Here is a 20,580-nt window from a genome sequence, read left to right as displayed (position 1 = left end):
CCGCACTGACAGAGTTTTCATCATCTGAGGAGGTGGGGACGATGGAGGACTGGAGGGAGCTGGGAGCGGTGGGGGACTTTCCTCCACTTTCTCCCCAGTGGCGGTGCACGTCGAGCGGCCTCAGCCAGGGCCACCAAGGCCCCCTTTGTGCCGGTTATCACCAAGTGGTGAGTGATGGCACCGCGGCCTCCCGCTCTCAGGAGAGGGAGAGGGGTTAGGAGGGGGGTGGGGGTGAGGAGGAGAAGGTGCAGGAGAGGAGTAGATTGGAATGTTCCCAGAAGAGACAGAGAGCGCGAAAGAGAGGAAAAGAAAGAGGCCGTTTGAAGAGATGAAGGTTGTATCATCTGCGTTTGTCTCACAGGTGTGCTGAGGGAGAAATGTGCTTCACTGTGATGACTCAATTGCACATGAACCATCAATGAAATAGCAAAGAGAGAACTTCCAACAGTGTGGGAATGGTCGGGATTCCACTCATTATCTTTCTAGTTCATCTCATAACCTTGTTTTATTTGACAGGCTCCAATTTAAAGAGCTGATGTCATCCCAGCTCTAACTAGGCTCGCTTCGCGTTTCCTGCTATGATTTCATGTCTTGACTCAATTACGCCCGCTGAGACGAGCACAGAGTGATGGACACACGTCTAGACGTCCAGATACATCCGAGTCACTGCAGACGGATCCTGGGAACTGCCGAGACGATGCAGGGGGTGAAAGGTCATCCGCCCCCTGCCCTCCTATCCTCTCCTCTTCCAGCCTTCTCCCACGCTCCCTCCATCACTACAACACCTGTGCCCTCAGCAGCGCCCTGGTCCCTTTACTCCCTATCACTGTCACACACACACCAAAGCATGCAGACACACAGATACCGGTGTCACAGACATCTCTCTCTCTTATACACAAACACACTCGCACACATTCCTCGCCTTCCCAGCTGCCTGTGCACCTGGGCTGGCAGCTGTCATCGCCGTGGTAACTGGCGTACAGCTGGCTGTGTCACTATCACCTGGCTCATCTGCCTTCGAGAGGGAGAACGAGAGAGAAGTGGGCAGAAAACAAGGGAAGTATAAAAAGGGAAGAATATCGAAAAGGTAGAATGACGGTGGTTGTAAGTTAAGGGAAGACGATGGGATGGAAATAACAGTGATCTGGTGGAAGTGACTGGAGGGAGAGACATGTAAGGTAGAACAGAGACACTTCACCCACACCATACATCAACGAGCTGCGCAACAGGTGGAACATCTTGGAAAAACGCATGAAACAGAAGAAAAGCATGTGAATATCACTCCTGTGTGATTACACATGCAGTTTACATGTTAACTTAATTCACATGCATGCGTTTCTCTGTCAGAGTGGCAGATAGTGTCCCCAGTGAAACATCAGTCACTTTCACACTCATTCTACACAACTTGTTACACTCACCACTAGCTAACCTCCTTGAAAACACCACACCAAGAAGTCTTAACTGCAGGGTACAGCTTGTTGATGTGGCATTCTGATAGATGATATTTGAAGTGATTTTTTTTTTGATTATTCCCTGCATCTCTGTTGCCACTAACATGGCAACAGAGATGCAGGGAATAATCAACAGCAGGGAATAATCAACGGCTTTTCAGGACCTTCTTGAAACATCTGCACAAACAAAATCACACCTGTCTGCACTGTCCCCATTACTATCTAATGTATGACCTTTACTGAAAAATACCAATAAAGTCCTCCATCAAAATAACCAGACAGAGACGTCTGCTTTTGGTTAATCCAGAAAATTAAATGCATGTCCTTGATGCAAATTAAACTATCTATTATTGCCAGAAAGAAAAACACCCATATAATACTGGTCATTTTAACATTGCCCATTCATCTTCCGAGTGACACGATGATTAAGGTAGTGAATTGAAATAAAACCAATCAGACACGTTTAAGATTACTTTCCTGCTTATCCAGCATCATAAAATAGAAACCACTTGTATGAAATCATCACAACTGCTGATCAAGTCTTGAGTAATGGCTGAGAAGTGTTTTCTGTGGCCTTAATCTTTCACTTTTGAAAAAAGTCTAAAGTCTGTTCATCCTTGAGTCTTAATGAATATTTGTACCAAAATTGAAGCAAATACCATCAAGGCATTACTGATACATACATCCCATGAGCATGAGACAGACTGAAGGATGGATAGACGGACAACCTGAAAAAGTATCCTCTGGCTGTCACAGGCACAGAGGCATACAGAGAGAAAAGATGGATGGTTATTCCAGAGACGGGGAGCAGGGGAAGATGAGGGAGAAAGTTTTTAAAAAGTGATTTATTTTTTTTAAAGCAGATATCAGCTTCACGGCCGTTTCGGCTAATGCTGCGTTCAAGGCAGGCTTTTGAAACCGTAAGTTACAGCTTCAAGTCACAACTACGACTTGGTAGCGTTCCAGGTAACCCGTAGCTCGTGTTTTTACCATCCTGTTGTCTGTGAAAGTTCCCTATAACGGCCACTCGTAACTTCCGACCCGTGAACTCGTACCAGATCGAACTGGTATGACTTCACAGGAAGGAAAAACACAAAGTACGAGTTTCTTTGAACGCACCATGAGTTAGCAGCCCCCGCCCTTGTCAGGCATCAATTGGTCCTCGTGCTACGTCACCACATTCACGCGCATCCCTTGGCTGCACACACAGCCCTTCATGCCGTTCTCTCTCCTCATTGGATAACACTTGTATCCCACAAGGAAAATTTTCTCCTCGGGTTACAGCAGAGCAGAGTGACGGAGAGACTCGTGTTTTAGGCTGAAATACTTCATGTAAGTGATTGCTGACAGAAAATAGGACTATTTAGGACTTACAGTATATTAACAAAAACATTCCACTGATATCTGCTTTAATACTAACCTCTCCTCTCATTCCACAGCTGCCGACCAGCCATCATTAGTGAGTTTCCCCACCTTTGCTCACCCTCTGACTACACACCCAGCTGCTCCTTATAATCAGCCTCATATACACAGACAATAGGCATCGGTTACTTTTCAGCTTGATGACGCAGCCCGTCTCTTCTGGCTGTGTCCTCTATGCCCTTTTGTGACCTATGGTAAGTTAAAGCAAAGTGAAAACACAATAATACAGGAGGAAAAAGCTTTAGAGTTTAGTATGAATATTATGTCAATCATATGCTGAGGACTGACGGAGCCAAAGGAGTTGTTTTGACATTAACACCGACTGTATGGGTTACTATGGACTTGAAAAGCCGCGGATGTGAAGTTTGATTTGTAATCTTACAACGCTGTTTGAGTTGTAGAGCTGTTCCAAACACAGGCGCATTATGTTTCATAATAGTGAACCACCACCATAACTATGTCTCTTGCCTAGATATCAACATATATTGGCACTGACAGTGTTTGAGGGTTGTGGTGTTGCATGTAAGGATTTGCTTTAATATGTCATCCATCTGCTTTGTCTGCTTTTAAGCATCAGATCTGTCATCTTGTGTTAGCTGCAAGGCCAGAGTGAGAGTAGACTTTTGTGACATCATGACTAAAACATCCTCCAGATACTTTGCTGAAGCTGCTTAATACCAGCTTTCCTTTTTAACAATGCTGTTCTGTTTGTTTGGGTTGATGACTTCCACCACAATCTGTCAAATGATGGTGACAGACACGTATTAAAACTACAGAAAAACCGCATCACAACCCAGAAAGGAACTCAAGCCTATATTATTCCAACCTATCCCACAGTGTGATTAAAAAAAAGCCTCACCCTCTCCTTTTAAAAGGTCACGATCAGGGGTGTAGCAAAACAAGACTTTTAGAGACCCCCCCCCCTCCCGCCCCCCCTGCATGGGTGGCTTTAATTACAGCTGAGGAAGTGGCACAGCTTAACGTGTACCACCCTGCTTGGCTGTTACATCCCATGACTGTGAATGAAAGCAGAAATGCCGTTTTAATATCTTTTAATGTGCCTGTGTGCACGAGAGTCGCATGCTAGCAATGTGTGGCGAAAGCACCGTGCAGCAGCATATGGGCCGGCACGTCTGCTCCGCCTGTTAAGCAGAGGGGACATCAAAAGGTGGGTTTTATACCCCCCTGCACACCCCATTGCCACCCCTAACTATAAATCCCACCCCAAAAGGAGCCATTTATGGGACAATAAGAGCCAATTTATGGGCCCCAAGAAAATGAAGGCAATTCAGAGGTGTAGGATGAAAGATGACAAGGGCTTTCTTGGGGTTAGCAGGCGTTAGCTGGTAGCTCTGTGTTTCTTCACAACTTTCTCCTCTGTAGTCTGTGCTAAGAGGAAGGAATGGGGAGATGAGGTCTGGAAATTAAAGACCACCAGGAGGAGGAGGAGATTTTAGCTCTCAAAGCTTTGGTAAATGTTACGTAAAATGTTCATGTAAAATGATGTTTATACATTTTTCCTTATGCAGCAGGTTTTTCTAGTATTTCACATCACAAGTTCAGAACAAACAGACTGAAAAACAGTTTTTATCCCAAAGCCATCACAATACTGAACGGAAACAGTGACTGACAACATATCATTACTTTCACACACATACACAATAGTTATTTATTTACTTATTTATTGCCAATACCTATTTTATTCATATTTTTATACTGTCTTTTTATAACTGAATGTCGACACTGGCTGCTGCTATTGTTATTGTTATTGCTTGTCTGTCTTTTTATGTGATGGCACTTTAAGGTTCTAGCTTTTAATTTCGTTGTACTGCTGTACAATGACAAATAAATTCTGATTCTGATTCTGATCCAATCTTGTGATTGCTTTTGCTAAAATCTCTGCTTGGATGACCTGTCTCGTCCCCAAGAAGCCACAAAATGTTTTCAGTCGAATACATGCATAAAGACAATGGGATTAGCAGCATTCAGGATGGACACACACACACACACACACACACACACACACACACACAGACTGAGATACGCACCATCCCGTCTGCCTCAGAGTTACTCAGGTGTAGTGAGATGGCTGGAATACTGACACAAGACGTTTGGGGGGAGAGAAAAAAACACTCACACAAAAAAAGTGGAAAGACCTGCATGTGCCATGCAACAAGCGTTCAAGCATAGACAACAGATCTCTGGCCTGTAGCATATGTGTGTGTGTGTGTGTGTGTGTGTGTGTGTGTGTGTGTGTGTGTGTGTGTGTGTGTGTGTGTGTGTGTGTGTGTGTGTGTGTGTTTGTGTGTGCTGCTGATGGATGAAACGGCACATCAGGTGGGTTTTATCTGTCTATCTGTTGATATGCACGCACATGTACGCACAAAAATGTTTCTTTCATCCATCTAAACTAGTGCATCTCTTTGAGGCCGCCCATCAGTGAGTCAGTCACCTACTACGTTATGTCTGGAAACAACTTCTGAACGAATCGGTTTTGCTTCTCACTCCCCTCTTTCTCTCGTTTTCTTGTTCTGTTCCTCTTTTATTCATTTACTTTAATAGTCTGTAATAGTTACCAAGTATCATTAAGGCCAACCTCTGTGGCTTCTAACAGCGCTGTAGGCAAGCCAAGTGTTTGTTGTCGGCATTTTATTGGCTTCCAGGGAGGAGGGTTGTTGTTGTTCAGTGTAATCTTGGCACGCCAATAACAGGTTTCAATAAAAGCAGCTGCTTTCTTATGGTAGTAAAGCCGCTCTTCCCTCCCCCCTTTTGAAAGTGTGTTTGGTGGAACATACTGAAAGCTACCTGTAGAGAGGACTGGAAGTGTCTCCATATGTCCCAACACCTCTACAGTATTTCTGCTTCCTTTCTTCGCTATCTCAAAATCAACTTTTCTTTCTTTTTTTTTAAAAAAATCTCTCTTGTTTTCATTGCTGTCACTCGTTTCCATTAGCAACTTTCTGTGGTTTCTAACTGGTGTGCTGTGAATTAGGCTGTTGGCTGGTTTAGCTTGACCACACTGCCCCCTTTAGGGCACAGTTGGCTGTTTCACACATCAACTAATCTGGAGTGAGCAGAGGCTGAGGTAAGTGCAATTTCAGCTGCCAAATCAGAAAGACTCACGCAGTCTGTCTGATTCTGAAAGGTGCACGGTGAAAACTGGAGGTAATCCAACGTTATGCCGCATCAGAGGTGTGTTCCTTATTTTCATAGCCAGTTAGTAACATCTAGCCTACGTCACATTTTCTCCAGCTCTTCAGCACAGAACAAACTTCAACGTTGGGTCAAGCCCAAATCCGTTATTACAAGGGAATTTAATGTGAAGATGTGAGATGTAGAAGGGAGGACAGAAGTAAGAGCAAGAGGGATGTGAAGAAAAGAAGAAGAAAAAAGGAGGCAGGAAACCAAATAAATTAGAAAGCGAGGGAGCATTCGTTCAATCTGCAGTGCTGTTTAACTGGAAACGACAAGTGAATTAGGAAACACTTGAAGGTCCAGTTTAAACAGTGTGATTCATAGTACACAATCATGCAAATATACTACAGCAATAACTACAAATATTGGGTGTTGCAACATTTTCCAGTAACTCTCAAGAAGAAAAAGACATGCTACATCATTGAGTAACTTGAAGTGGGGCGATAATTTTGGACTGTTTATAAATGTTTTTCCTATTTTTCTGCCTCGTCAGTTGTGATTACATCCATGTAGCTATGTGATTTAAGACAAGATCTTAATATTTTTTTCCCAAAGAGACAAACATAACATCAGAAAATGTTTGAATCAAGGTGAAACTCGCCTGTGTTGCTTTATTCTATAAGATCTAATTTATCTTGGCAGCAGAGTTTGATATGCCACTGGATCCAGACTTAAAAAGGTTCAGGTGAAATAGTCCCCGTGTGCCTTAAAGAGTTCCCGTCTCATGTTAAAATCAAAAAGAACTCGTGTAAACATTATTGAACCTCTACTGGAGCGTGAACATTCCTTAATGTCTGGCTCGCCTCGACGCAAGTTCACTTTTCCTCTACAGCTTTTTTTATTTTGTCCTCCATCAATCATTTCTTATTTTCTCGCCATCTAAACATTATTTCAATGTGCAGGGGTGGTATGCAGCAGGTAGGCTACAGAGTGCAATGGGTGGTCACGCTCTTGTAGGACTTCAAACAAACCAAGGATCCCCATTTGAAAGTGTTTTTAACCATGACAGACAGCATCTCAATGGAGGTTCTGTCAGAGAGTCCACCACACAGAAACATCACAACAAATATAAACCAGATTAACATGAGATTCGGAAAGACATTCATGTCACCCACTGCAATGAAGATACACTTACAACTAAACTGCTGTGAAACATCAACTTGAGCTGAAATGTACCTAATCCTAATTAGCAATGAAATATATCAGCACAGTAAGTTAGTGATAGCTCAGGTTAATTGATGTGGGGTGGCCAGATACAGTAAAACACCAGACCTAAGTTACATCCCAACCAACAAGGATGGGGTTCACCATGGACAGGTCACCGCAGGTATCCAACCGATGTTAAATAGCCTAATTCAAGACATATCATGGCTAAACTTAGCAGTTAACACCATGACTGCATAACTTACTGGCAATGTCATAAAAACAGGTTCAGACAGGCCAGGGTTTATACATCACATAACCTGAATAACCAATCCCATCCCCTTGCAAACAGGCGGGGAAGACAAAATAAACCAGCAGCACATCTGTCAGTGCAAAAAGCAAGAAGAGTTTACACTAGCACAACCACCACGGTCAGCCACTGCCAGTCACAAGCTAATAAAAAGCACAAACAAGCAAAAGTCTCACTGCACAACACAACTGTGGTTCAAACAGGTATAGCTAACAAACAACATAGCTAATTTATATGTAGCTACACTTACCGCTCTGGTAGTCTTCTAGTTGCAGAGTTTGATGCACAATAAACTCCTCAAAAAACTTCTGTGTGGGTCTGAGAGAGATTTAAACATGTAGCTAAATATCTTCAAAGTTTCCCATGCTAATTAAATTGATGATGAACACACCTGTTAACTTCGCACACTTAGCGGTGGTGGGCGGGGCATATACCTTGTTTCCGGAAGTAAATGTTACGAACACAGCCTCAGCTTTCCTTTTTTTTTTTTTTTTTTTTTTTTACAGGTAAAAAAGACGTTACACATATTATTATTAACATTAAACATATATTTGTACTTTTAAAAAAAAAAACATTTTATTACATTGAATAAAAGTATTCAGTCAGTTTAATAGACAGAAAATAAATAATAAATAAAGAGCTAGTAGCTTGCTTGAGGACCCTATAAGTTTGTTACCAAAACACCCCCCACCCCCTCCCACAACATAGCAAACCATTTTTGCAACCAGCCATGAGTCTTTCTATTTGTTAATTCTTGATTGAGGAATTTTCACACGCATGAATAAAGACGGTCACAGATTATGATCTGCTGGTAAAACCACCATGTAATTAAAGCCATCAAGACATAAAACATTAAACATGGTTTGTGGTCATATGAATCACAGCGAGCAAAGGGAATGAACAAAGTTGATTAACTTACTTATCTTGAGCCTTGAAGTTTATAACCAATTTGCTGTGATAACCACATAACCCAGATGACTAAATGATCCACATGAGATTAGCCACATCACCGTCTCCTCAAAACACATCAATCCGCTGAACAACATTAAATGGGCTTCTGACAAACATATGGACTGTGTCAGTTTTTTGCACTCATACATGGTCCCATTCAGCGTGAGGTCAGCGGGCAATCGTGGGGAAGTTTGAAACACTAAAATCTTTGTCTGTCCACATTTACACATTTGCTCCATATATAGGCTACCCTGTGCTGTTTTTGAACCCGTAGTTTGACCCTCTGCTATCAGCCCCCAGGGAAGTGAGTGACAGCTTTTATATGCCATAACACATGTAACTGATATGAATTAACACAACTCTCCAGAAATGACACATCACTTTCCAAATATATGTCTCAAGTTCGCCCCTTCTTTTATTCCAAACAGTCTTTTGACATAGAAAACATTTCACTTCCATCATCTTTGGACCATTCAGCTAATTAAGCAAACTTCACACTTGACAAGGCCAAATGAATTCACCAAAATCCACCAAAGTCATCACAAATATTGTTTTCACGGACCATTTCACAGCCATTACAGGTCAATCACACTGTCGACCAGTTCTGTCATCACAGCCCTGAGCGGTCTGATCCCGGAGCGACGATATGTTCTGGTCACATGGAGTGTATCGGTGTGGAGAAGGTCTCTTTTTCTGCCAATTAACATTCATGAGTGCGTCATTTCCAAGAAAAGCTTCACATCGATCCAGTTCAACACAGCAGCTTGTTGCCATTGTGCTGGAGACATCTTTGCTAACAGCTGTGCCATGTAAGTGTAGCACTTACAACACTGAACGTGGGATGTAGTTTGGCCTTTAGTTGTTATCATTTGTTTCTTTCACAAGCTGTTTTGCAGGCAGGGATGATGGGATAAGTCTGTGTGACCTTTTCAGGCTTCTGACATGAAAATGTTTAAGTGTTAAATCTCTCTAAAAAAAAAAATCAGTGTATGTGCTGTATGTTAAGTTTCCATGTTCGCTCATATCAACCTGGGGTGCAAAATACCCCTGGGTCTGTAGGTCATTAAGCAATCAGGGAATAATTTTGGAACTGGGCGATATGAGTCATCTGTTATGATCAAAATCATTTTTAGGTGTAATTTCTTGTAAAATAACTCAAGAAAACATAATTAATCCTGCCTTCAGTGACTTTATTCCGCTCTAAATGACGCAAAATATGTGTTTGAAAGAGAAACAATGAGGTTCTGCATTTACTGGCGGGGGCAAGGACTGAAAGAGGGGGTTTCCTAAGTCAAAGACGGTTGGGAACCAGTGGTTTATATGACAGTATAATCATCGTCATATGGCTGTGACCTCCAAAGGGCATCCAGAGGTTATCCATGATTCGCTAAGATAATGAGCCTCATCACTTACGCTGTCACCCTCTCTCCTCCGAGGCCTCGACTAATATTTGCAGCCAGCGATACGGCGAGGGGCTACACGAGCAGTAATCCCATGCAACACTGACCACTGTGCTATATTACAGTGAATGATTAGATACTTATTTAGCATAATATTGAAGTGCACTGTACTGTGAGTGTGATCTGGAGGGCTGAATGGCTCTTTACAGTCTTTGGTGGTGCTTCCCACTTCATTTAAAACCGTCTTTCCCTAAAGTGCTTCTTGCCTTCATAAAGACTGTTTGCTTAAGGGATCAAGAAAAAGCTACAACAACAAGAGGGATTTTATCAGGCACCATGAGACACCAGGCCTAGAATTCATTATCCTTCAACACTTCAAGTACTTATGAAATGACATGTCATTTATTTTTGGTTCCTGAGTAATGACTGCCATTACAAAAACAAAACAAAAACGTTCATGGACAAATCTATCTAGAGAAATGTAAATGAAATAGAGGTTCATTATTTGGCAAAATCTCTCATATTGTTTTAATAATTGTTAATCACTAGTGTCGGCTGCCTGCAGGACAAGTAGCACTTGATGCGTTTGTCATGAAGTCATAATTCCAGCATTGATATGAAAAACTACATGTCATTAAAAAATGTTGATCTTTAGTTCATATCAATGTGAACATGTGATATTAAATTACTTCACCACAAAACTTTCAGTAGTGTTGGTAGAACTGCTTGTTTTCTTTGGTTGAGATTGATTCTTTTCATACACAACGTGCTCCAGATGGCTCCTCGGTTTTGTCTTTGTCATAGTATCTTTTCCTTTTTTCCTCCATGTGATTTCCCTTTACGGTGATTTTTTTTTTAGATGCAGTCAGGGCACAGTGCCACCTGCCCAGGTAGGTTAGCTCTGCAGGGGCACAGTCTGCGTTGGGATGGGTCAGAACCGGCACAGCTGAAGAGTAGAGGCTCCTGCTGAAGGCCACAGTGTCGACCCCAAGGACTGTAGGCGGGAAACAAGTGGTTGGTCTCCGACACCATGCTGGTGCAGCCTAGTCCAAGCCTAAAAACGGAAAACAGTGATTGGTTTAAATGCATCTAATATGCACAAACCTCTCTTAGTTTATTTTAGTTTCTTATTTAATCGCTGTTTTAGACAGTACACACACTTCATCATGTCTGATATGAGCTCTCACCTGGCAAACGCAGAGGAACTATTGAGGTGGTGAAACAGAGCAGGCTCACACACCAGGGAGGAGCGTCGACACACACTGACACACGATTGGCCGAGGGGACCCAGGTGGACCCTCAGAGCACTTTCTGGTGGCCAAGTAGGGACAGATTTACTGCAGAAGTCCTGGAGTGATTTAGAACAACAGAGAGAGAGAAAGTTGAAAGACTGTGTATGACTGCCTGTAGTGGTGAGTAAATGTCTTGACTATATGTCTGTATCTTGTTTAGCACCTCTAGATATTGACCTGATCATAATTAGCCACACTAGCTTTCAATCAATAATTAAGGTGCTTTATTGCATTAATTACTGCAAAAGTTGTTCAGATTTATCAGATTTCTGACTTTATAGATACAACTAACAAGTTTAGAAGTATAACCTTTAGAAAGTATAAGACCAGGCCAGTTCAACACTAGTGTGATGAGGGAGAATCTAATAATATGGTGTCACCCTCGCCCTTTATCTCTGCACCTGGTGAGTGATGTAACCATGAACCCGCTCCAGCATTCCCTCACAGGTGAACTCTCTGGGGGTGAAAGGCTTCAGCTGCAAAAACACACACAAACACTTTTATTTCGGTTACCGTAACAGATATTTGGGGAAAACACAGTGAGCCTCTACATACCGGTACATGCATATATAGTAAAACTGTATCCTGTGTTGTTTGTACTGTACCTCTGTCCTTAAAATAGCTCTGACTGCCTCTCGTACATTGGTCCTGTTGGTCACATCCACAGTCCACACATGAGGTTTACCAATGAAATCTTCAGCATATGGATGCTGGGAGGAGATCTGTGGTGGAAAGGCATTAACTGATCTTTTATTGTCACAAAAAACAACAGTAGGAGTGATGTGTCTGAAAATGTTTGTACCATATATCATGTATATCTGTTTTTATATCTGTTTTTAACTACCTGTCGTGTGGTGGGTTTGCCCTTATAGAAGTCATTGTTGTCTGAGGAGTGTGGCGGGTCAAACTGTGGTTGAAGGAAGACGCACCCCAGAGCTATTGCCTCAATAGGAGCTGGACCCTCATAGGGGAAACCAAGGCCTACAAACACCTGCATGAGAAGAGAAAGCAGTATTGTAATCATTACACATTTGGAATCATGATATAGTAATGACATGAATGTTCCAAAAGTCAGACCCCTCTTGCAAGACCATGTGATAGATGTCTCAGTAAATAAGAAATTCTCTAGTTATTTAATTCAGAGACAAGCTCTTTACTGACCTTGGCTCTGCGGAGAAGTCGTAGGAAGTGTTCCTGAGGCAACAGGCCGTGGTTTCTGATGAAGCTGGGCAGATTAGAGGTATGTCCTGGAGGCTGGTAGACTGTGGCATGAGTCTCCAGCTCCTCACTGATCACCTCCACATACTCAGATTTACCCTGCATACAAAGTACATGAGCTCTGCGAAATCTTCGGCTTTATGTTAAAGGGATAGTTAAACATTTTGGCAAATTGACCCATTGCCACAATCCCTATAGTTTTAGGAGTAGGTTTGTTAACTTTAATTGTCGGTGCATGTTGTTTTTACAGCGGCAGAGCTACTCTACGCTACGGAGGCTCATGGAATATCTTTGAGGCAAATGCAGAGACTGCCCCCAACGGGAACGCACATCAGCGGTTTTGCACGACTTTACCTCGAAAACAACTCTGTCTTGTAACATTCCGTTATTATCTCATAGCGTGGTGAATGTGCAGGTCACAACTTGTCCACAAGAGCGTTTTGGAGTTGTTGGATTGTGTATTTGATGAGTTTAATGAGAGAAACCAAGAAATCCCATGAGCGTCTGTAGCATAGCTCTGAGCAGCTCGCAGCTCTGCTCCGCCGTTCTAAAGATAGCTTGCACCGACAATTAAAGGCAACGAACCTACTGCTATGACTATAGCGATTATGGCAATGGGCCCATTTGCCAAAATGTTGAACAATCCCTTTAAGATGGCTAGACTTCTGGGCATCTTTGTTGCAAGCTCACCAACTTTCCATGTACATTGTACTCTTTTGGTCATCATACCTGCCACATGTAGTCCTGTTTGCCATAGACCACTGCTATCCGGTCTTTCTTGTAGGCCCCTGGCTCCAGCTCCTCCTCTCTCGCCTCCGCCCTCACTGCCTCCTCACTCGCAAAGCCCAGGAAGGAGTTATCAGGGGTGTGAGCTGGAGACGACAGAAACATAGAGCAGTTCTCCCATCACAAAATTGCTATTCTACATGTTGTATTTACAAGACAAGATGTTGGCATCAACCCTCTGAGCAGCACTAGAGGGATGAGTATTATTGTATTCAGTCAGTGGCAAGAAAATAAATTAAGTTTGATGTTGCTGATGCTAACATGGACTGTTTATCATCACCAAAAGCTTACTTAAAGCATATGTATATTTATGATTATGAATATTTTTAATAGTATTAAACTATTTTATTTGCCCATTAAATTTAGAACTTAACTTACTAAAACAGGATCAAAAATGGTGAATGCCTGTGCAAAGATCTTCCTTGAAGACGACATAGACAAAAACACACTGTGGGAAACATAACTGGAGGATCACAACTTTCTTTTGGGACAGACATGTCTGACAACACGGACCGAGATCACAGGTGAAAAACAGCTAAGACTAAAATTTCATGAGAGAGAGGGAAACATACCATGCAGTATAAATCAGCTGTTAAAGGAAATGAGATTTCTACATAATATGAGAAGTTGAGGTCGGGCCTGTTTGGATAGGCAGCTGCCACCCTGCTGCCCTCTGACACACCGAGGAAGGTGTGAGAGATGAGTATTTACTTTACTTGGAATGTGCCAGCAAAGGTGTGTGTGTGTTATATTTTGAACATTTGTATGTGTGTGTGTGATTTTCTCCCGTCTCCAGGTACTTAGACTGTTGCCAGATCTCTCCTCGCTGGCACAAAACTTGCTCTTCTTGGCTCAGGTTCATTTGTCGCCACTCGTCTCTAACACCTGTCCAGGTTCACTGCTTCACACACTCACCTATCAGATTAGCAGAGATTCGCAATGATACGGCGACGTGATCAACATCGTGCAGCTCGTGGGGGTTGGTGGAAAAGCTGTGCAGGAATGCAGCTCCTTTATTTGTTTTTTTGCTTTCTCTGCTCTCGCTGTCTGTTTACAGTTCAGTGCAACCCTTCAGTCAACTATCTTCATCTTTCTCTGTTCCAAAACAGAAGCATAAACCCCTTGTTTGCTTTTCTCGCAAGCATCTTTCTTTTCCTGTCTTCTGCCTGTGTCTTTGTTTCTGTTTTGCCGTTTTCTCTCTCTCTCTCCTTCTTTCTGCCTTTCCACACCATCAGCTAACAGCCATCTCCTTATCCTCCTCAGCAGGACAAATAAACAGTGCTTGAAGCTAAGGGATGAAGAGTGGCTCTTGGCCCAGTGCGTCCAGCTTGTCTCCATCTCCTGGCAGGGTGGGAAAGATGACAGGGAGAGGTGTTGGAATGAAAGCTCTGTCTGGGCACCAAGTTTATTTAACCTCAGCTATTAATCCTCTCACTGTGCGGACGCTTACAGGAGTGTGTGTGAAGGATCAGAGCTGCAGCAGCAAGATATAAATATCTGCATGTGTGTGCATATTTATATATGTATAATAATATATATAGTGACCGTCTCCACAAGTGCATTTCTGAATCAATGTTCTGTTCTTCACAGGGCGGCCCTCATGCACTTATCACAGCTGTGGTCTAACAGACAGTGAGTCACATGTTTGCGTGATTGCAGGGTGTAAACACATTACATGATGCTGCTACTTGCCAGCATAACACACACACACACACACACACACACACACACACACACACACACACACACACACACACACACACACACACACACACACACACACACACACTGACTTACGGAACATGGTCATATACTGCAGAGGTTGGAGTCCCCAGCTTCCCCACAGTGTTTTATATCCGTGGCTTTGAGCATAACTCCCCAAGTTGAAGGCAGGCTCGGTGCCAAAAGAGTCCAGGATTCTAAATCGGCACCTAGAACAGTTAAAAGAACAGTTTATAACCAAAAAAAAAATCAATGGATATGGATATATTTAATTGACTTCAAGTTTATCAATTGAGCAATGGTCACATGAACACAAACAACTCATGGTGCTGCCATCATCATCCAACTGGATCTTTTGTATTTGTCACATGTTTTATGATCTAAGACAGATAATGCCTTGTATTTTCTGGACAAATATGATAGCAACAACACATATATTATTATTATTATTTCAGATTTTTGAGTTCAATCACAGTATGTATGTAAGTGTTTTTTTTGTTGTTGTTTTTTAAATCAATGGCTAATTATTTATGATCATTGAGGTGGAAGCCAGTTTACAAATATTTATTTATCTCCACATCAAAAATCTGAAATCTATGAAAGAATCACTGCCCATAGTTGGATATCTAAAGAAAAATATAATGTATTTATAAATTGTGGTCATACTGGTAATGGTGGAAAGCCAGTCCCATGGCTCCATGAAGGTGAGCGAGGCCATGGTAGTCAGTATAGATGAGGTCAAAGGTCAGGGGCCTCTGGATGGGACAACTGCCTCGGCCAGGAGCCGCACCTATCAGGCTGGACAAGTCACAGCATCAGCATCACACAGCACTGATCTTTGCCTTTCTCATCACTTCACTACAAAATGCGGTATCATGGTTTAAAATAAGTGCACACTATTAAGCATTAAAGCAGAAGTAAGCGATCCGGTGGTTTTGGCTAACTTCCTGTCAGCCGATGGAGTTAGCAGTCCCCGCCCTCGTCCCTACGTCACAACATTCACGCGCATCCCTTGGCTGCACACACAGAGAGGACCGCCGCTTTATGCCGTTCTCTCTCCTCATTGGATAAGGGTTGTAGGATACAAGGAAAGTTTTCTCCTCGGCTCAGAGCAGAGTGACTGACAGACCCGTGTTTCAGACCAAACACTCTATATAAGTGATTGCTGTCGGAAGATATAACTATTTAAGACTTATATTAACACAAACATTCCGCTTACTTCTGCTTTAAATACTGAATTCATCATTTATAACAGATAAATACTCATTAGTATGTAGTTTATAAACACAGTTAAAAATGTTTTACTCAACATTGATAAGCACTAACTGTATTTATAAACTACATACTAATGAGTATTCATAAATGAAAAATTCAGTATATCAATGCTTAGCTAATGCTTAATAGTGTGTACCTATTATAAAGTGTTACCCATAATGCTAATAGACTAGACACTAAGCAATATATTATGTAAATGCAGCTATAGTAGTGACACAAGCGGTGGTAACCTGTAGAGTTGTTGCTGTGTGGAGGTGAAGGTCACGTTGTGGCCCAGGATTATCAGACAGGCACTGAGGTCTGCCCACTGGACCAGTTCCCCAAGAGGCCCCCCTCTTTTCACCATAGCTTCAAAACGCTGACCACCAACCCCAGCCAGGGCACCGGGAAACAGCAGCACCTGGAGAACAACATGTTTAAAGTCCAAAACACACCACAGCTGTGTAGATCAGAAGAAATAAAAACTCCACATAACGACCCGCTGCAAATACCCTCATCTGGTTGGAGAGCGTCTTGTTGCTGCTCTGCCTCATCCTCACACCAGCCTGTATCCACTGCTCAGACATCCTTTCAACTCTGGACCGGATGAAGTCTATTGCAGGACCACTGTTGTTGCCAATCACCTCATACAGCTGTCTTATAGATGCTTGTATCTCAGCCTGTGTGCAAACAAACACATGTATGTACTGTAAATCTTAGATATGGCAGCAGAAGATCATTCTTACATTTACATTAAAGTAAAGTATAATACACTACACTCTTAGAAATAAGGCTTCAACAAGGACTGAGGTTCTACCTGGAACCATTTGCTTCTGAAAAACCCTTTCCCGAAGAAAGGGTTTTTCAATGGTTCTTGGTAACACTAAGGGTTCCAGTAAGAACCATTCTGGTCCAGAGAACCCTTTTTTGGAAGAATTTCTGGGATTGGTGAAAGTATAAGATCCTGTGCCACAAGGAACATACTTCCTGATAACACTTACTAATAATGATGCAAAATGAGAACCTCATGGAACCTTTATAAAAGGTTCTAGCTGGAGCCAAAAAGGGTTCTCCTATGAGGACAAGCCGAAGAACCTTATATGGTTCTACTTAGAACTTTTATTTCTAAGAGTGTAATGATAAATAGTACAGTAATACACAATGACATGCACTAGACATGAATGTACCTTCTTTGTATAGTTACGAGGTTTCTTGTGCCATGGCAGTGCAGAGTGGTTCTTTCCAAGGCGAGGGGGACAAAAGTCTTCTATTTGGCTGAGGTAAGTCAATATGGAGCAGGTGCTACCATCCACACCATAAAATGCATAGCAGGGGTCTGACTGCCAATGTGCCTGCAGGAACTGAGAGACATATGAAATATTGATATAGTCTACGTGCTATATGCCTAATGTGGTTAACCCTTACCCTAACCCATACACTTAAAAATACATTTCAAAGTGAAAACACTAACAATAACATAAAATCAAAACATTGCACAATCGAGGTTTGACTTTAAACCTGATGAAATCATGGTTTAAGTTGAAATTCTGTTGAACAAAAGTAGTTGAGAAAGATTAAAGTTAAAAATCTATTTTAACTCATCTTAGTTTTTATTTCAAATCTGAATTTGATGAATTGGTTGAATTCTGAAGCACCAAAACTGTAACTCCAAAAACTCCAATATAAAGTGTGAAAAGTTAAACTTTTACAATGGCTGTTTTTTTAGATGTATGGACCAAAACTGAGTTCCTCATAGAAAATTGAGAGACACACTAACTCACCCACTTTTTTGTTTAGAGTTTTATGACGAGGATGAATTCAAATAAAATTAGTTTTTAACGGGAAGACAATGTCAACCGTTAAACATGGCAGCAACAGAAAAGCAGCTAAAGCAACAATCCTCCAACACAAGTACTGTCTATAGCTTGCTGACAACAATGCAACGTTGTATTTTGGAAAAGCAGCCACAAACAGTTAATGGACCCCCTCCACCACTCTTTAAACCTGGATTAACTAATCCTAAATCTTGTTTTATTAAACTAATCTGATTGGATTAGAGATCTTTGATTCAATTAAACCTTGCTGGGGCAATCCCGCTGAAGTCAAGGTAAGTGGTTTAACACATAACAGTTACAACCATAAAGTTCATGCTACCACATACATTTCCATTTTCTCACCTCCACCTTCTCGGCACACACCGGATACCCAGTATCCATTGGCACCTTACACTCCTCCGGCCCTATGGGGAAGATATTAGCCGTCACACACTTTTTCTTCTAGTTTGAATGCACCGTTATTCCACAGTCAAGGCCTTAGAAACAAAAAGCACATTGTAGAGACTCGGTAATGAACAGTGGATAATAACTTTGAATTACAATCTCTCAAATGAAATGTGCACAATGAATTGCAGCCATCGGCACAATGTATAGTGCCGCCATGCATTAGAGCAGAGGCAGTGTGTTCTCAGAGGCCCTTTCCCGTAAGCCCCCCCACCATCTCTAGCCAATGTCAATCAACTGGAATGAGCACACACACACACATGCGCACACACAAAGACATTAACACACTCACACACACCTGACCCACCTGCCTCCTACCAAACATTCCCTTTTACAATGCTAGCTTTTGCCAAAATACACAGTCCTTAGCCGTGTAAAACAACCTAGTAAAAAGGAAAAGAGAGAAAAAAAAGATAAGAAAACCCGAAGGCATGGCTGAGGTGTGAGGCCTTAAAACAGTGATACGCTATTGGAGCACGGCAAAGAGGGGAAAAAAGTGCTCCCTCTGCAAAAACAAGAGTATGAGTAGACAAGCTGGTGAAAGGACTCGTGGGTAATTCAGTCGTATTTTATGGCGTGAGGTAATGTGAGAGGAAGAGGGTGAGGGGGGAGCAAGCTGGTGATGGGGAAGTGTGTGTTTGTGTGTATGCGGGTGGCATGGGGTGTGCACACAGTAATGTATGTGTGTGCATGTCGACAAGTGTGTGTGTGTCCTCACATTACGCACGGTATGGTGTCTGTGTGGGCCAAGCTTTATGAATTCCCTTTTTCAGAACCCACCCACTCATCCCTATACCCCTCACACACACACACACACACACACACACACACACACACACACACACACACACACAGACTCAAGCCTTCGCGTGCCAACCGGGGTGTGTAACCCGACTCTCACCTGACACCTCTCAGGAGGGTCGTAGCGTAGAAACTTTTTTTCCCTCCCCACGGCCGGTTGATGGAGACTGGCTCTGTGGGACTTGTTAAACTTCTATTCAAGGACTTCATCCCCCATAACCACCTGTACCTACTGCCCTTTAACCCCCCCATTCACACCCTCCACTATCACAGCTTGTTAATTTCACTGTGTGGTTAACCTCTATTGAGGCTATGAACCGTGCATTTGGCTTGGAGTAACGCGCTACCACTGCGGGCAATCACAGAAAAGCTTGCAATTGGCCAATTATTGAAGCTGGCAGAGTGTATTTATGTGGCGTAGCAAGAATATCAAAGCATGTTATAACTGGAATAAATCCTAAAAGCTTTATTAACTTGGACAATGAGGTGCTAATAGTACAGTACAGTAAAATACAAGCAAAGGGATTTGAATGTAGCCTAATATCATAATGCACCTGTTTTACCAGTCTGAAATGAAATACAATACTTTTTCCGTAACTTTTTCATTTTAGTCTCTTTCATATCATCGAGCATTCATGTTGGTAATCATCAGCATGCTGCGTGCAGTTTATTGAAATTGTATCTCATGGTTCTGGATATTCCAGTTAAAATATTTCCAAATTAAAAAGGCTGAAATATGCATACTTCCACAAACCACGTTAAAATCTTATTTGATATATCTGGTCCTCCAAGTCAAATTAGATTATTATCAGTATGGAAGTAAAATCAAACAATTCAATACTGATTGGTTTAAACAAGTGGACTGTACCTTTGTGTGCTCTGTGGTCATCATGTGGTGGTGGTGGAGTGTGGGACTGGTGCTGATGCTGGTGATGACGGCTGAGCTGGTCAAGCTTCTGGGACACTCTCTTAAGCTCCCTCTCCACCAGGCGGGCCAAGCCCTGCTGGTCCTGTCTAAAGCTAGAACACAATTATAAATTGGGTTAATGTCAACATTTGTATTCTATCCAACACCGCTCCAATTTCCATACAGGTGCATCTCAATAAATTAAAATATCATGAAAAAGTGCATTTCTGTCATAAACTCCAACCAAGTATTAAAATATAATATAGATGGCAATACTTTTCATTCCATATTCCATATTAAAAGGCTTTTTTAAATTAGTGTTACTGAATTTTAGGTCTTCATTAAATGTAAGCCATGATCATTACAATGAAAAGAAATTAAATAAATAAAGACTTGAAATGTTTCATTAGCTATGTGTGTAATGGATCTATATATAAGTTTCACTTTTT

The 20,580-nt window shown here is 42.0% G+C and overlaps 2 protein-coding genes across 2 annotated transcripts in view; one reads left to right on the top strand and one right to left on the bottom strand.

Annotated features, from left to right (window-relative positions):
- Positions 1-20,580, top strand: part of mfsd1l (major facilitator superfamily domain containing 1-like) — a 258,249-nt gene that overhangs the window by 183,822 nt on the left and 53,847 nt on the right. The window lies entirely within an intron of this gene.
- LOC311002401 (alpha-1,6-mannosylglycoprotein 6-beta-N-acetylglucosaminyltransferase B-like) overlaps positions 10,728-20,580 on the bottom strand; it is a gene marked incomplete at its 3' end in the record, with an annotated part of 21,213 nt that continues 11,360 nt past the window's right edge. Inside the window, exons 7-20 of the mRNA XM_083993762.1 lie at positions 20,093-20,244; positions 18,322-18,383; positions 17,332-17,505; positions 16,657-16,824; positions 16,396-16,565; positions 15,557-15,688; positions 14,966-15,099; positions 13,112-13,254; positions 12,326-12,481; positions 12,009-12,155; positions 11,770-11,886; positions 11,566-11,640; positions 11,060-11,220; positions 10,728-10,926 (exon numbers count right to left, since the gene is read on the bottom strand). Of these exons, the coding sequence (XP_083849888.1) occupies positions 10,728-10,926; positions 11,060-11,220; positions 11,566-11,640; positions 11,770-11,886; positions 12,009-12,155; positions 12,326-12,481; positions 13,112-13,254; positions 14,966-15,099; positions 15,557-15,688; positions 16,396-16,565; positions 16,657-16,824; positions 17,332-17,505; positions 18,322-18,383; positions 20,093-20,244 (1,990 nt within the window). The remainder of the gene's footprint in view (positions 10,927-11,059; positions 11,221-11,565; positions 11,641-11,769; positions 11,887-12,008; positions 12,156-12,325; positions 12,482-13,111; positions 13,255-14,965; positions 15,100-15,556; positions 15,689-16,395; positions 16,566-16,656; positions 16,825-17,331; positions 17,506-18,321; positions 18,384-20,092; positions 20,245-20,580) is intronic.

This window comes from Trachurus trachurus (assembly GCF_905171665.1).
Source record: "Trachurus trachurus genome assembly, chromosome: 19".
Classification (NCBI taxonomy): Eukaryota; Metazoa; Chordata; class Actinopteri; order Carangiformes; family Carangidae; genus Trachurus; species Trachurus trachurus.
The sequence above is the reverse complement of the archived record's forward strand: the minus strand, read 5'-3'. Positions and strand labels throughout refer to the sequence as shown.